Below are 16,303 nucleotides of genomic sequence, written 5' to 3' on the forward strand. Positions count from 1 at the left end.
CTGTTCAATAAGTTCATGGCCTCACCCAGAAATACTGGTTGATATAATACAGGATGTTACATTCTTTCGTGATGGGATAGTGATGCTTGAACATCGATGGACCAAGTGCATTGCTGTAAATGGAGATTATGTTGAAAAATAAAATATAAATTATCAGTCTGTGTTGTTCTGTTCTGGGTGAGGCCATTAACTTATTGAACGGCCCTCGTATATGTCTGCTTAAAGCAGGGGTGTCCAACCCTGGTCCTCGAGGGCCAGTATCCTGCATGTTTTAGATGTTTCACTCTTCCATCACACCTAACGGTCATGATCAGGCTTCTGCAGAGCTTGATGATAGATTTATCATTTGAATCAGGTGTGTTGGAAGAGGGATACATCTAAAACATGCAGGATACCAGTCCTCAAGGACCAGGACTGAACACCCTGTTCAAGTCCAGGTTAAAGACTCACCTGTTTAGACTGGCTTATAACCCTCAGCACTGAGACACTATTAGGTTTCAATCTGTGGTCTCTTATCAATGTGTGTTGTGTCCTATTGTTTTATGCATATTTATGGTACTTGATTAACCTGTTTGTTTGTTTTTTTTAATCTTATAATTTAGTCATGCTTTTAGATGCAAAGTGCTTTGGGATTTCTTATGTTGTTGTAAAGTACTATATAAATAAACTTTGATTGATTGATTGATTGACCCCTGGCTTAAAGGAATGTTTGAAATGAAGGAGCGAAACAGTCTTTATACATGTGCAAGAACCTTTGGAAAACAAAAATATATCTGTGCTTATGAAGAGTCTTCAAGGTTTTCAATGTCTGGAATGTAAATTGACTCAGGAGAAAAGATTTTTGAAAGCATTTCATCTATAAAAGAGGATAATAATTATACTAGTATATGACATAGTTCTTAAAGGAAAAATAACCTGAGCTCATAAAAGGTCGGGAGCTCAAAAAATAAACAGGTAAGTTAGATTTTATGTTGAGAATGTTTTTTTCTTTCTATGTTTGTGTTTTCAGGATGTGACAGCCTTCTTAAGAATTAATAACAAACAGCAGAGAAAAGCACAGTGAAACAATAAATCTTGGTGTATACAATGGAGAAACTTCAAAAGACGAGAGAAAAATGAGATAGTAGAGAAAGTAAAAAATATAGTAATAAATACAGTATTGTTTTCTCTGGTTTGCTGAAATGTGACAGCTGAACAGTACAGTCGTCTGTGTGAACAAGCGCGCTTCTTTTAAAGTTGTCAGAGTTCATGACTTACGACCACAGATGCTGTTATGCAGATAGTCGGTGGTGTTGCCATGGTAACAGACAGTTTTCAACTCTGACCCTACTCTACCTATCATTGTGTCCCACCACAGGAATAAAACATGTAGACTTATGTTTGTGTCCCCTCCAGGTTCCCATGATTCCTTTAGTTTCTACATTGATGAGGCGTCTCCTGTGGGTCCTGAGCAGCCGGAGACAGTGCAGAACTTTGTTTCTGTTTTTGGCACTGTGGCTAAGAAGTTAATGAGGAAGTGGTTAGCTACACAGACTATGAATTTCACCAGCCAACTGGAGGCTGGGATCCGCTTCTTTGACCTGCGCATCTCTACCAAGCCCCGAGACCCTGACAACGAGCTGTACTTCGCCCACGGACTCTTCAGTGCCACAGTCAGTATTGAGCTTCAATGTTGTTTTTTTTGATGAATATTTAGCAGTGGTTATGGTTGCTTCGTGAGGTTATGCATATCTGTGTCTGTAACGTTTGTATTTGTATGCTCTGTCAGACAGAAAGTGTGATATTTTTTTTTAATGCATCCCAGATGTGTTTAGTCATTAAAGAAATTATTCTAGCATGTAATGTGATGTTCTTGTTTGTGTGTTTTAAGGTCAGGGAAGGACTAGAGCAGATCAGTAGTTTCCTATCAGCTCATGCGAGAGAAGTGGTGTTCCTGGACTTCAATCACTTCTATGGTGTCCAAAACCTGCACCATGAAAAACTGGTGGCCATGTTAAAGGAGGTCTTCGGAGACAAACTCTGCCCTGTCGTCTTTGCCCAGGAGGTAAATGTGAAACTCATAACAACCGGGTGGAAGTAAAAGAAACTGAATCACATAGACATGGCAGTAGCTGGTCTAAAATACACTGTCGTCCATAAAATTTAACGAAGTGGCTACTGACACAGTAATGTGGCACAAAATATCGGTTTGTCTATTACCACAGAGCCAATCAGCGCCCTCGTTATATCATGTCCAGACTGGTAACTTGTTACATCCCAAAAAGTAGCTAAGCAATCAGATAGCAAATAGGTCAGACTTCGAAACAGTGAAGATTTAGTTCACTAGGTAGCATATCAAACGCGGGAGAGTTGCTTTTTTTTTCTGCAGATTTTCGGGGGGGGGGGGGGGGGGGACAGTAGGTAATACTGACATTGATATAAATCAGCCACTGGGACAACATTCAAAATGCAGAATTCGGACCACAGCATTCAATACACTGAACTGACACAGAACTGAGAAGTCACATGACACACTGCTGCAGCTAACATGTAGCTCCGCCCACCTTCTCCAGCCTCCAGAGCAAAGAACGCCATAAAACAACATAAAGAGTATTTACAATAATAATTCCTATTCTATACTATGTACTATCACTAATTTGTCGTTTCTTCCATCAATTGCCACAGTATTGTTGTAGAAAAATGCACAAAAGAATGCACTGAAGTATACACCATATATCACAGTACTGTGGCAACAAGAGGATAATGAGTTCATGTAACAGTATTGTAACCCTGAAATATTGCTTGTCTCACCAGGGCTGTGGGTAAGGCGGGTTACAATGGTATTCTTGGTGTTGATATGTTTTGTTGTCTTCCGTGCTAATAATCATCAAACGGCAGGACAGTTTCAGCATGCTTTATTATCAGCAGCTCAGCACAACATACACTGCTCGCACTCCATCACAGACTTAACTCTCGTGTCACGCCAAAATAGGTCGTACTACAACCAATAGGCAGGAACCAAAATATTAAGAAAAGGCAAGAAGAAACATAATAAAAGAATATATAATATAAACTGACTAAATAATTAATGAAATAATATGTAAATTACAACATATAAAATGTCAAAATAATAAACAAAAATTAATGATTTGGAAATAAAATAATATTCAAATTAAATGTTACAGTATCTATGATTGGGTTAGTACAAAGTAGAACAACGCTAACATTTGATTGGCTCTGTGGCAATAAACAAACCCATATTTTGTGCCACAGTACTGTGTCAGTAGTCATTGCCAAAATTGAAATAGTGTTGTTTTCAGACACATTCCTCTTTTTATTCCTGTTTATACACATCAGTAATCACCTTTGGTCAGGTCCAATGATTACTCACTAAGTCCCAGTTACACTCGATCTATCAAGAATAAATCACATTGTCAAAATCATTTCATAAGTAGAGGTAAAAAAATATATATTTTATTCCAACTTTATGGCCAATAGTATATTTGTTTCAGGTGCTTCTCTCACCTTAGCAACTCTTGAATAATAAAAGATCACACATTTTGATAATTACTGTCTTTTTCAGGACTGCACAATAGTGATTTCCATGTTTTGATCACTTGAAGATGCAGAATAATAGTTATCACGCCACTAATCATAGTTAATTTGTTGGCTTAGAGGATGCAATTTTGCGCACAAGTACAAAAGACCATTCTCATATTACTGACATGCTGTCAGCCTGCTTTGTTCTTTCTTACCTTTAACCACCGTGACTTAGACCACACCAGAAAAAGCAATACCAATCAACCATTCACCATTCAACTCCCACACAACCAGCAGCACTTTGGGATAATTTCCTGCCAGGTGCTGTGTTGCTGCTTGGGGGAGCTCTGGACTGAGGATGAAGGATAGAAAAGAGGAAACGTGGATGACTAGTGAATTCTGGGAAAATAATGAAGTGTGCCTCAGCCTGCTGTTGGGGAATCCAGAATGGTGTATTTTAAGACAAGTCACTCCAAAAGTATTATATTCCCTTCACTGCAATCCCACTTTCCTCAATTTACTCATCCAGGAGTAGTTTTCTGTTGGTTAGTTACCCATTTAGCTCATGGTTTCCCACATCATCCATATACCCTACCAGGATGTTGTTTTATTCTGTTAGTTAAAGGAGCTATATGTTGTATTTCTACTTTAAAATACTCAAAAATGATCTAAAATGACAAGGTTTAAAATAAAGACCCTTGAATTTACTCCAAAGATGCCAGTGTATTCGATTATAGAGATATATACTGAATAAATCCACACTGATGGTTCCGCATTTATGTGACCACTAGAGGGAGTAGTGAGTCACTCTACTGGTGTCCCATGTTGAGGAGAATTAACACCATGGGTCCTTTAACCAAAAAGTCTGAAAGTGACAAGATGGACACAGCTCTAAATGAAAGACTGGAGTTTGATGATGAAATCACAGTGTTTCTTTTTAACGAGTGAGTTTGATTATGTTTGTGATGTTATTATCTTTGCTAATTTTGTTGTTTATTGATCCACAATTCAGACTAAACTATGACAATTGTGACCTTGTTTGGACAATTCTAAACAGATCTATAGTAAATCTATATAAAATGGAGGTAATTTGTGTTTTTATTGTCGATGTTTTCTGTCTAAACAGAGAGCTAAGCTAACAGAGCTATAATGTAAACTATCGGCTTAATGCAGTAATCTTTGTGGATATTATAAGACACAGTGTTATTTTCCCAGACTGTCAAAATAACCCTACTGAGTTTTTTATTTGAAGGAGTAAACTTGATGATACCATAATACTGATGTGTATAAACAATGCTTTATTCTTTATTCAATGACTGATCAAGTCTGTGGATACATAGTGTTGATTCATTAGTGGTATTGTTAGTCCTAAGTGTGTTTACTGGGAAAAAAAATCAAAATCTTAGCAAGTGTATTTTTCTCTTTTCTAGTCAAAATATCTCATTACACTTAAAATAAGACATAATTACCTAAAGAGTAACTTTTCAGTGAGACATAAGAAGTTATTTTTAGACAATATCTTATTTCAAGAAATCTTACCAAGATAATTTTCACTTGTTGCACTTGCAGATTTTTTTTTTTTTTGCTTGAATTAAGCAAAAAGTGAAAAATTATCTTGGTAAGATTTCTTGAAATAAGATTTTCAAGATCTATAGTCTAAAAATAACTTCTTATATCTCACTGAAAAGTTACTCTTTAGGTGATTATGTCTTATTTTAAGTGTGATGAGATATTTTGACTAGAAATGAGAAAAATACACGTGGTAAGATTTTGATTTTTGCAGTGTTCTGGTATGTGATTTCCCCCTGCTATTAAGACTTCACTGCTTTTAAATTACAACTACTCTATCATAAAAAAAAAAAGTCATTAAATGAAGGAGAAAGTACAGAATGGTAAAATTACCACCTTTCTGTGTCTTGATAATTACATTATATCAAATCCTTAAATGGTTTCACACAAAGACTATGTCATGAGTTTTATGCTTCAAAGTTCAGTGTGCAAGATTTTGTCAGATTTTAGCAGGAATGTCAACTAATATATAATGTAGTATTTAAATTAAGGATAATCATCTGGAGAAGGTGTGTTTTTATTACTTTAGACGGAGCTTTTTATATGCACTATGACTTCATGTTCTCGTTTTTTGCATTATAGCTGGTGGCAACTAGCGTTAAAGTGCATTTCTGTCACCTACTATGTTTAATTGTGTACCACAGTTTATATCCCCTTAAGTAAAAAGTGGACAAACACTGACTCTGACATTTCACTACTAGATGCCAGTAGGTATTGCATTCTGACCTGTTAAAGAACTAAAAACAGAAAACATATATAGAATTGTGCATTGCTCCTTGTGTACATATTTTTTTTGATTCTGTGTATTATTTTCCGAAGTTTTTTTGTAGCTTTTAAAAATATCCTATAACAGCTTTCAAAGTATTAAATGCAAACTTTTTTTTATACTCTGTTTTCTTTTTCCTTGGGCTTAACACACACACCTCCCTCTCCTCCCTTAGGTGACTCTGCAGTATCTGTGGGAGAAAGAGTACCAGGTGTTGGTGTTCTATCACCACCCCATGGCCCTGGAGGTGCCCTTCCTGTGGCCAGGACAGATGATGCCCGCTCCATGGGCCAACACCACTGACCCAGAGAAGCTAGTTCAGTTTCTCCAGGCTTCTGTCACCGACCGCAGGTCAGTCTCTGTGGGTATTTGCTGCCCATCATGAGACATGAGGCTCTAGACCTTGTCACGTCCTCTCTTTAAAGTGAAGTTTTCATTGCCGGAAGTAACTGTTTGAGAATCGGTAACCTTGGTTTATATTTTCGGGTGTTACTAGTGAGTCATAAAGAATAGCATGATGGGTCAGTCAAGCATGATTTAATTGTTTATGATGATTATATTTTGTTGAGAGTTGAGGAGGATGTGAGTCAGACTGTTTTTGTGGAGTTCATTTGTAGCAGGGCTCTACTTTTCAAAAGATAAAATGCACACATATTGCATTATCACAGCTTTATGACAGCTAATCCTAATTAAAAACTAGAAGGAGACCACTGCCAAAGCATATAATTCACTCTTGGTTTCATTCCAAATTATTATTAAACCACAAACAAACCACATATTTTGCGACCTATGTTCTTCTTTTGTCAGTTGGCCCTGTTGGGTTGTTTACCTGTCATGTTGGTTGGTACCACTGGTTATTTTAACTGTTACGATGTTCTACTAGCCCCATGCTCTCTACACTGTTAATGGATTTAGCCCAAAGCTTAAGGTGTTTGTCCTTTGTCTGTTCTCTACCCTTTTCTCTAAATCTTATGAGAATTTATGCAGTTTTTAGAACCGAATAGACTTTATTTGCCATTTGCACAGATACATCGCAGTATAGGTACAATAGAATTCTTGCGCATTTCCCCGAGTCATGGAGTTAGAAAAAGACATGAATAAAAACAGAAACAAACATAAACACAGCTGAAACATGTAAAAACAGTTATTGCACAGACAAACACAAATACACATTTGTAAAATAGAGTACTGATCAGAAAAAAAGTAATAATAATAATAATAATAATAAGAAGAAGAATAATAAGAATAATGAAAGGTAAAAAGAAGTTATTGCACATTTGAATTGAAACACAGATGTCAAACATGCGGCCCGGGGGCCAAATCCGGCCCGCCAAAGGGTCCAGTCCGGCCCTTGGGATGAATTTGTGAAATGCAAAAATTACACTAAAATATTAACAATCCTTTTAGTTCAGGTTCCACATTCAGACCAATTCAATCTCAAATGGGCAGGACCAGTAAAATACTATCATAATAATCTATAAATACTCACAACTCCAAATTTTTTCTCTTAGTAAATGTAAATATTTTCATGTATTTACACTAAAGCAAGTATAATTTCACAAAAAATGTGAATAACCTGAACAAATATGGCCAACCTGAAATATTTTAAGAGAAGTAAGCACAATGTTAACAATATTCTGCCTGATATTAAATATTTTGTGTATTTGTAGATCCACTGTGATCTGTGAGTTATAATGAACATGTGGAAATGATAAAGTGAGGCATAATATTGTTAAAATTACACTTATTGTTTCAGTTTGTTCATTTTATTCACATTGTTTGAAAGGATAGTTTGCAGATGTAAACATTTTAATTGTTTAATTTTACATTTTCACTGTGAAATATAGAGAAAAGTTTGAAGTTGGCATGATTTTTTATATATTATTCTGTTATTATTTTACTGGTCCGGCCCACTTCAGATCAAATTTAGCTGAATGTGGCCCCTGAACTACAATGAGTTTGACACCCCTGAATAAAAAGAACTGGGAGGTAGAGCAGGTTATTTCACATTCAGTTAAGAGCGCGGTATTAGTTAATTGTCTGTAAGAGTGTGAGGAATGTGAGTGACTAGTGGTCTGGGGTACTTCCTACCCTTCCTTTTGCATAACGCTGCTGACAACCAGCTTAACAGAAGAGCTCATGTTACCTTTTTCCCAAAAGAAAATATGCTCCTACCAGCCACAAACTTAAATAACATAAACATACACACACAAAACAGCATCTACACTTCATACACACAGAGGACACTCCTGATAGTAAAGGAAAAAGAGTTTCAGCAAAACCTGTCATAAATATGCAAGTGATTTTTTTTTTTAAGGACACTAGTTTAAAAAAAGGAGGCAATGTTTATTTATATAGCACCTCACCACAGAGGAGATGTCAGAAGGTGATTTGCATAAAGAGATAAACTGTAGAGAAAAATAGCAAAAATACATAGTAAATGCTTAATATGATGTGTTGCAGGAGGAAGGGGACTTTCTTTGTCTCCCAGGTGGTTCTGACACCAAAGGCCAGCACTGTGATGAAGGGTGTGGCGAGTGGACTGAGAGAGACGATCACAGAAAGGTCTGTAACCTTTATGCATGATGATGTAGTGTGTGTGTGTGTGTGTGTGTGTGTGTGTGTGTGTGTGTGTGTGTGTGTGTGTGTGTGTGTGTGTGTGTGTGTGTGTGTGTGTGAGGGGAAAGACAAACCAAAAGGAGCAGGGTTGGTGGTGGATGCTTAGTGCACATGCTCAGTGTGGCTGACGTTACAACACCAAAGGGTCAGACACCACAAAAGTGACATTATTTACTCATAACAACTCACCATAAAATTTCACAGGCTTGTGCACTTAAATGTACAAAGTCACATATGAGTCATTGTGGCATTTTCTAACTAATTCCAAGGGCTTGTTGGTTATCCAGTTATCCCCAGGCACTTGACACCGACCTCATTCCACTTTTTTTTTTTTTTTTTTCTTTTTTTAACAGCAGCCACAAACCAGAGGCAGTTCCTTTTTATATGTCCTCCCTCTTTCTGTATCTGCCCTTCTGAGTTCTGGTTCAGGAGCATTTTTTTTTTTTTTTTTTTTTTTTCCTTTGTCCGTATTTCACTGCCTCTTAATGTCACCAGTTTTTTAAAAGCCTCAGCAGCTAAACCATCAATTTTCTTGGTATGTATTATTCATTAGATAACTCCACTATCAGCTGTTCCCACCAGGCGTTAGGTTACTTTGATGCAGGCGTCCTTCCATGAATTCATTTTGCCACACAGACAGCCACTGTAGGATTCGACTGAACAAGAACGCAAACACTGGGAGGAGACAACAGTTAGAATTTTGTCATGCAGAAAGCTGGGCAAGGCATCTGCAGGAGCAACACCCTCCCCCTGGCGTTTGATTCACATGAACATGTCCAGCAAGTGTTCAGACTGTCACTCTCACAGCTGGTGTCTGGTTTGCAGACATCCCATGCTGCGTCACAAAGAGATTTGATCACAGCTTGCGCCTCTCTGTGTTAAGACAGCTTACCATGAATCACTCCTCCTACTTCTTTTTTTTTTGCATCTTTTGGGATTGTATTTCCCCATTGCTCTTTCCGTAACGCTGTTTGTCTTGTCACACGTCTTGTCCTCTCAGGGCTTTGCCAGGCATGATGCAGTGGATCAGATCGCAGAGACCCGGAGAGAGCGGCATCAATATTATCACAGCTGACTTTGTGGAGCTGGGAGAATTCATCAGCGCTGTCATCACTCTCAACTATCACCTGGATGAAGAGGACGATGATGCCACCTGAGAGCTCACAGGGGGGCGTCTGGGAGCACAGTCCACTACCACCTCTGATAGTGGTGGGGTCTGCGCTCTCACTTTTTTCTCTTTCGGCATTTATTTCAGAAGGGGAGCTGCACTGCTCCATTCACTTTATTTAGGGCTATAGTAAATGGAGAGAAATGAGAGTTGATTAGGGATGTTAGGATGTAGGATATGGAACAGCGCTGGGCTTTGACTGGAGCTCTAAGAGAATGAGGTTTTGTTTGTTTCCTATTTTTGGGATCCAATTGATTGATTTTTTTTTTTTTTCCCTAAGTGAGATGTTCATTTTACTTACTTCCTGTGCTGTAAAACACCTGCTTTTTCAAATGATCAAATGCACTGTTTTTAGACTTACCACTCCATCAAGGGTAGGTTTCTCAGAGCATATCAACTTCGTGCTTAATGTATTACAGTACTGCATTCAGTACAACATGCTTGGTATTCTAGTGACAGTGACAGTTTTTCCAGAGGTTGTTTTAAATAGGTCTTTGTAACTTAAACCACTCGATGTGGCCGGTGTAAGTAGCTAGCAGTTATTTATCTCGTTTAGAAAATCTGTCCAAGAGAAGTTTTTTCTAACAATATGCATCCCTTCAGGTGTTTTTTTGGAAAACACACCCAGAATCATGAATGCAGTGTGTGACATTAACGTTCATTTTCTTTCCAATAGTCACAACTTCTCCAATCTGAATTTCTTTTTTGAGCAAGCAATGTCTCCTTCCCCAGTTAATGTCTGTCCTAAAGTTTTGCATCTTATATACTGTCTGGCACATGTTCACTCTACATTTAAGACCATTGCAGGAAAGGTACAGACATTGTGCAGCATGTATAGCAGAGACAAATAAACCAATCAAGATATATGCACTTGAGTTTTTTCTGTATCTAAATAATGAAGCAATCATTTGCTGCTTTTCAGCTGTTTCAAAAAAAGTAAAAAGGTCCTTTGCAAAATAAAATTCAATTAATTCATTTGGCACAACTAAGAATCTAATCAATACTACTAGTCGTTTCTAATCCTTTGAAAGCCAGAAGGACAAATTGATTGAATTTTGTGGTGGGTGCTGAATCGTGATAGCCAAGTATAAAAATAAAGTACATCTGGGTGTAAAAGTGTGTCCATGCTCACTCCCTGTATATGTCTATACTTATGCTGTAGGGCAGCATATGAGTCATCAAGAGATAAAGGTGATAAAGTTAACACCCTTTTAAAGGAAAAAATAATTTAGATTCAGAAGGTTTTAATGTGAGTTTAGTGCTTTGACACAAGGAAAATAATAGGATTAATCTTGCCCTTTGATGTCTCCTTTATCGGGTGTTTCATGGTTATGGATCTGCTCATTTTTGTTGTGTTAAAGGTGCAATACATGTCTTTTGTTTATCTGTACTAACTGCATTTCATTCTCCAACCTACAAAGTTTGTTTTATGATGACATTGAAGTGACACCCAGAAACGTTTTTAAATGCAAGGGTTTACACATTATGCATGTAACAAAGCTGCATATTCATCAAACTTCCACACACATAATGATCAGTGTGGCATTTTCTGCTGAGAATGTATTGTCTAGTTTGGTAATGTAAACCAAAACAGGAAACTCAACTGTTTGGATTTGTGAATGTATGTGTCTTGTGTGTAACTGTGCCATTTCTGACAGTCTCATGTGATGGAGTGACTGAGTATCAGCTAGAAAGTCATGTTTGTATTGTATGCTTCAATGTGGAAATGAGTTCAAGTTTTAGAGTTCAGACAGTACTACTTTTACTTGAGTGTAGTTTCCTGTTAAAATGTTTTATATCGTGAAAAGTTTGTACATACTGTAATTGCAAATATTGTACTGCCGATAAATTGTAAATGATTTAAATTCCTGCGAAGAGTCATTGAAAACCATTTCTAAACTTCTACCTTAACTAATTGATCATTCTACTTCTTGTTTTCCATATTTATTTGCCACTTTAATTTTGTGCATAAACCAAAAAGTTTTTGGTATACAACAAGTTTTATCATGTTTTTTTTTTTATCTGTTCAGTTCTTTTTTGCGTATTGTCCTAAACAGCATGGGTACATCTCAGCTGGAGAGGTTTCGACCCTTTAAGATAAAATCCTCAAATAAATCATTTTTTTCAAATGTTGCACAACTGCCCAACATCCATCAAGAAGGAACTCACACAAATAAGCAGACTTTGCTTGCAAATTGTGTTGTTAGGACATTTGTGTCTTCCCTGGTCCAAACTGTTGTCATTGCCTTTTTGTTCTGGTGTGCAAAGAGTCCTCTGCTGTTGTAAAACCCAAACCTTTGTTTATATCAAAGTGACTCTGTTCTAAGTGGAAAATGGCAGATCAAATAAAGCTTCTATGCCTACTGAATGACTGAGTATCATTTCCTAACTGGTTTTTGGCTTGTTGTTGTTGTGCTTGGTTGATTTTTTTTTTTTTTTTTTGACCCATTAAAATTTCATGTTAGTTTAATAATTCTATCCAAAACACCAGCTCTTTTAATCTACAATGCTTTTACATTTTTTTAAACACAGCATTCAGAGTTGCATCCTAAAATCATCCAGTTACCAGGGCGATGAGGATGGAGGTGGGTGGGTAGAAACACTCAGGGTGACCTTGCTGAGACTGTGTTTTGTAATTCGGCATCTGCCATTCTGTAGCCAGGTGTTGCTCACGAATAGGAAACAACTCAGAAGCCTGTGTGTGTGCGTGCGTGTGTGTGTGTGTGTGTCTTTCAGAATCTTGTTCAGTTCATTTGACCTTTAGTTATGTGGCTTCAATGCTGCATTACATTCACTGATCCAGGGTTAATTCGGGGTTAAGACTAAGCAAACTAAGATGAAAAGCCATGTCTTATGCTCATTTTTATTTACATTTTTCACACAATATATGCAAATTGTGTTCATCTTTTTGTCCTGCGGGATTTATTTGGTTTGAAAATGCTCCGTGCTATTTTCTACTGGACTATAGGTCCTTTATAATGTTTTCAAGGCCCAAGAGAATGAAAAGGCAGAATTTAAAACCCTCGGATTATTTTCTGATAAAAATGCAAATGCACTGTTATTGTGTGCATGGGCACATGTTTGTGCCTGTCTGTCTTTTTCTTCAACACGCAGACACGAGCAAACACAGATGAGGAGGAGGTAGAGGTGTAGGAGGTAGAGATGGATGATGGCATTCAGACAGTTTAAAGAGGGGCTGTAGTGCGATTCGCAGTTTCAGAAAAGTTTCGAGTGTGAGGAGGAGGAGGTAGAATAATTTTACCATGCTCTCCTGTGTCTAGTGATGAAGTAACACAACACAGAGTGGTAATATGTCTGCGGACAAAACCACAGTAAAACAAGGTGCATGCAATATGACGATGAAAAAGACATTAAAATAAACATTTTTAAAATTTGCAATAAAGAAAACAAATGGTCATTGCTTGTAGAACATAAACAAAATGAGACTGAAATGAAAAGTTATTATTAAGTCAACCGAAATGGATCCATTATCGGCGACAAGGGGACACTGGGAATTGTAATGATTCTTTTAGTCGTTCAGACATGAAAACAGCAAATGGCCAAAGGGAGGGGGTAAGGAGAACACAGCGAGCAGACACAGAGAGAAAAGGCACAGCTAAAAATGTTACAGGAACTGTGTCATTGTGTCTGAGCAAACGAATCAGACAGACCACTGGCGGTCTTCGACCTTTTTCATCCCAGGTTGTCATAAAATACATTGACTGGCCACTTTATTGGGTACACTTTGCCAGCACTGGGTGTACCTACTAAAGTGACTGATGAGTGTATATGTCAGCGCTGTAATCGATCTGCCTCAAACTTTCATGTGTTATGCTCATCCAATGCTCTCCTGCACACTCCTGTTGTATGCTGTGGTTATTGGAGTTACTGTTGCTGCTCTATCAGCTCCCATCAGTCTGGCTGTTCTCCTCTGACCTCTACCATTATCAAGGCTTTTTCACCCAGAGGACTGCCACTCACTGAGTATTTTTTTGGCCTTTCTGTAAACCCTAGAGATGGTTGTATGTGAATATCACAGTAGCCTAGAGGAGCAGTTTCTGAAATACTCAGAGCAGCCAGTCTGGTACCATGTCTGTTCAAAGTCACTTAAATCCCCTTTCCTCACTGCAAAAATGAAAATCTTACCAAGTGTATTTTTCACATTTCTAGTCAAAATATCTCATCACACTTAAAATAAAACAAAATAAAATAAAAACAAAAAATAAAATAAAACAAAAACTTAAAATTTAAAAAAATAAATAATAAAATAAATAAATAAATAAATAAAATAAAACACAATTACCTAAGGAGTAACTTTTCAGTGAGATATAAGAATTTATTTTTAGACAATAGATCCTGAAAATCTTATTTCAAGAAATCTTACCAAGATAATTTTCACTTGTTCCATCAGCAGATTTTTATTTTTTTTTTATTTTTAATTTTTTTATTTTTTGCTTGAATTAAGCAAAAAAAATCTTGAAGTAAGCAAAAAAATTTTGAATTAAGCAAAAAAAAAAAAAAAAAAACTGCCAATGGAACAAATGAAAATTATCTTGGTAAGACTTCTTGAAATAAGATTTTCAAGATCTATTGTCTAAAAATAAGTTCTTATATCTCACTGAAAAGTTACTCCTTAGGTAATTATGTTTTATTTAAGTATGATGAGATATTTTGACAAGAAATTAGAAAAATACACTTGGTAAGATTGTGATTTTTGCAGTGCTTTCCATTCTGGTGCTTGGTTTGAGCTGAAGTGCCTCATCTTGATCATATATACTTGCCTAAATGCACTGAATTGCTGCTATGTGATATTTACATTAAGGTGTACCTAATAAAGCGGCCACTGGATATATATTTTCCCCATTAACATATTTAAAGACTGCAAGGGCAATGAACAATGAGAATTATATTTAATTAGCTAGAATACTGTGGTTAATGAGCGAGAAATGGTTTTACATATCACTATAATGACAAACAAATATGCTGAACTGAAGGATACATTTGGAAGGCGAGTAGGCATAGAAGCTACATGCTCATTCATTAATTTGCTTCTGTCTAACCCTAGCGGGCTGCTGTTCCCTGGCAGACCAAACTTCCAGGGCAGATGGTGGTCAAAGATGGCCCTCTGAACATCATGAGACCCACAGAAGCGGCACTAATGGAGGACACGGTCTGGTGGCCTCTTGTCTGAGCCAACTGTTATTCTAGCCGGAGGTACTGGGACTTGGCTCACCACTGTACAGTAGATGAGCCGCTAAGCGTTGGCTGTCTGTTTTAGAAGTACAGAAATAATCTCCTATCCAACTCATGCATGTGTTCAGTTTCTAGTATGACCCAGAACAATTTATCTTAACGATGTATTGGTCTCAGAAAGACTAATGACATCTAAAGTGTATTATTCGCTCAGATGGTTTTGTTCAGTACCTGTTGCATTGAATAAAAATGTACAATTCAGTATTTTTTGATGGAAGATCACCTTCCTCGCTTCCTCATCATAAGATGACAGTCGGGTAAAAATGCCAGGCAATTTCCTGTATTGCTCTAAAATTGCTGTACCTGGGAAATAGTTCTGAAATAAGATGCTTACCCTCAGGGGGCTTCATTTTTCAGTGAGTGAATGCCTCAGACTGTGTGTGCAAAGTATTTGTTTGAGCTTGTGTTTTCTAATTTGCTCTTTTTTTATGTTGCTGCTATCAGTTCTGAACCAGAAAATGTATTCTCATTTCCAAAATGTCAGTGGCACTGTGGAAAAAACAAAAAAACAGTTTTTCTGTGTTTTGCAGTCCATTTTAAATTGAAGGACTGCATGAATTTGTTAGCATATAGATTCGTAGGCAGGATGAAAATGTCTGTTGCTTATTTCTACAAATGATAGGCAGGAGTCAGCACTCACTAAAACAGCCTGACATGCTTGTGGCTGCCAAAAAACATTTCATCCGAACAGTCAAACGCCGTGTTATTTCCTCTTGAGACACCGGTATATGATAGATATGCACAGCATGACTCTCAGACTGTGACAGCAGATATATCTCTGTAATTAGACAGAGATGTGGATTTCACATACAAATATGGGAATGCTTCCTTTAGAAAATCTCAAATTGGCTGCCAGACATGACTCCCTGGAGCTGCATTATGCCAGGATGCTGACTGTCACAGACTTCATCATTTGGCCTGTCTCTCTTAACATAAGGACAAATCATTAAGGTCAATATTTAATGGAGTTGAATGTGATTTTGATCCTCCCTTTTTGCTGCATCCCTCAGATCCTTACAGAGTTTTGTACTCCCTGAAATCTTTACAAGCATAAAATCTACTCTATTTACCATTTCCATAAATTTGCTCAGTACTGAAACACATTCAAGCAAAGTCAGAAAGTCATTTATAAATCTCTATTGCCCTCCAGTGTTTACTGGACTCAATCACATCTCAACAGTGTTTCTGTTACATTACTGGTTCAGTCTCCATCCAATTCTTCTTCTTCTTCTTCTTCTTCTTCTTCTTCTTCTTCTTCTTCTTCTTCTTCTTCTCCTTCTCCTCCTCCTCTTTTTCTTCTTCTTTTTATTATTTAACTGATTGAAAGAGTTTAGGCGGGTGGTATTATGCAGCCTTACACACTAATTGGAAATGAAACTCACTTCCATGCTTCTGTCACTATTCTTGAA

The 16,303-nt window shown here is 37.2% G+C and overlaps 1 protein-coding gene across 1 annotated transcript in view; it reads left to right on the forward strand.

The window, feature by feature from the left end:
- plcxd3 (phosphatidylinositol-specific phospholipase C, X domain containing 3) overlaps nucleotides 1-12,009 on the forward strand; it is a 30,776-nt gene extending 18,767 nt beyond the window's left edge. Inside the window, exons 2-6 of the mRNA XM_030143644.1 lie at nucleotides 1,396-1,652; nucleotides 1,871-2,044; nucleotides 6,030-6,205; nucleotides 8,318-8,419; nucleotides 9,474-12,009. Coding sequence (XP_029999504.1) covers nucleotides 1,396-1,652; nucleotides 1,871-2,044; nucleotides 6,030-6,205; nucleotides 8,318-8,419; nucleotides 9,474-9,630 — 866 coding nt within the window. The 3' untranslated portion in view covers nucleotides 9,631-12,009. The remainder of the gene's footprint in view (nucleotides 1-1,395; nucleotides 1,653-1,870; nucleotides 2,045-6,029; nucleotides 6,206-8,317; nucleotides 8,420-9,473) is intronic.
- Nucleotides 12,010-16,303: the final 4,294 nt, after the last annotated feature.

The sequence above is a fragment of the Sphaeramia orbicularis genome, chromosome 9 (genome assembly GCF_902148855.1).
Source record: "Sphaeramia orbicularis chromosome 9, fSphaOr1.1, whole genome shotgun sequence".
Classification (NCBI taxonomy): Eukaryota; Metazoa; Chordata; class Actinopteri; order Kurtiformes; family Apogonidae; genus Sphaeramia; species Sphaeramia orbicularis.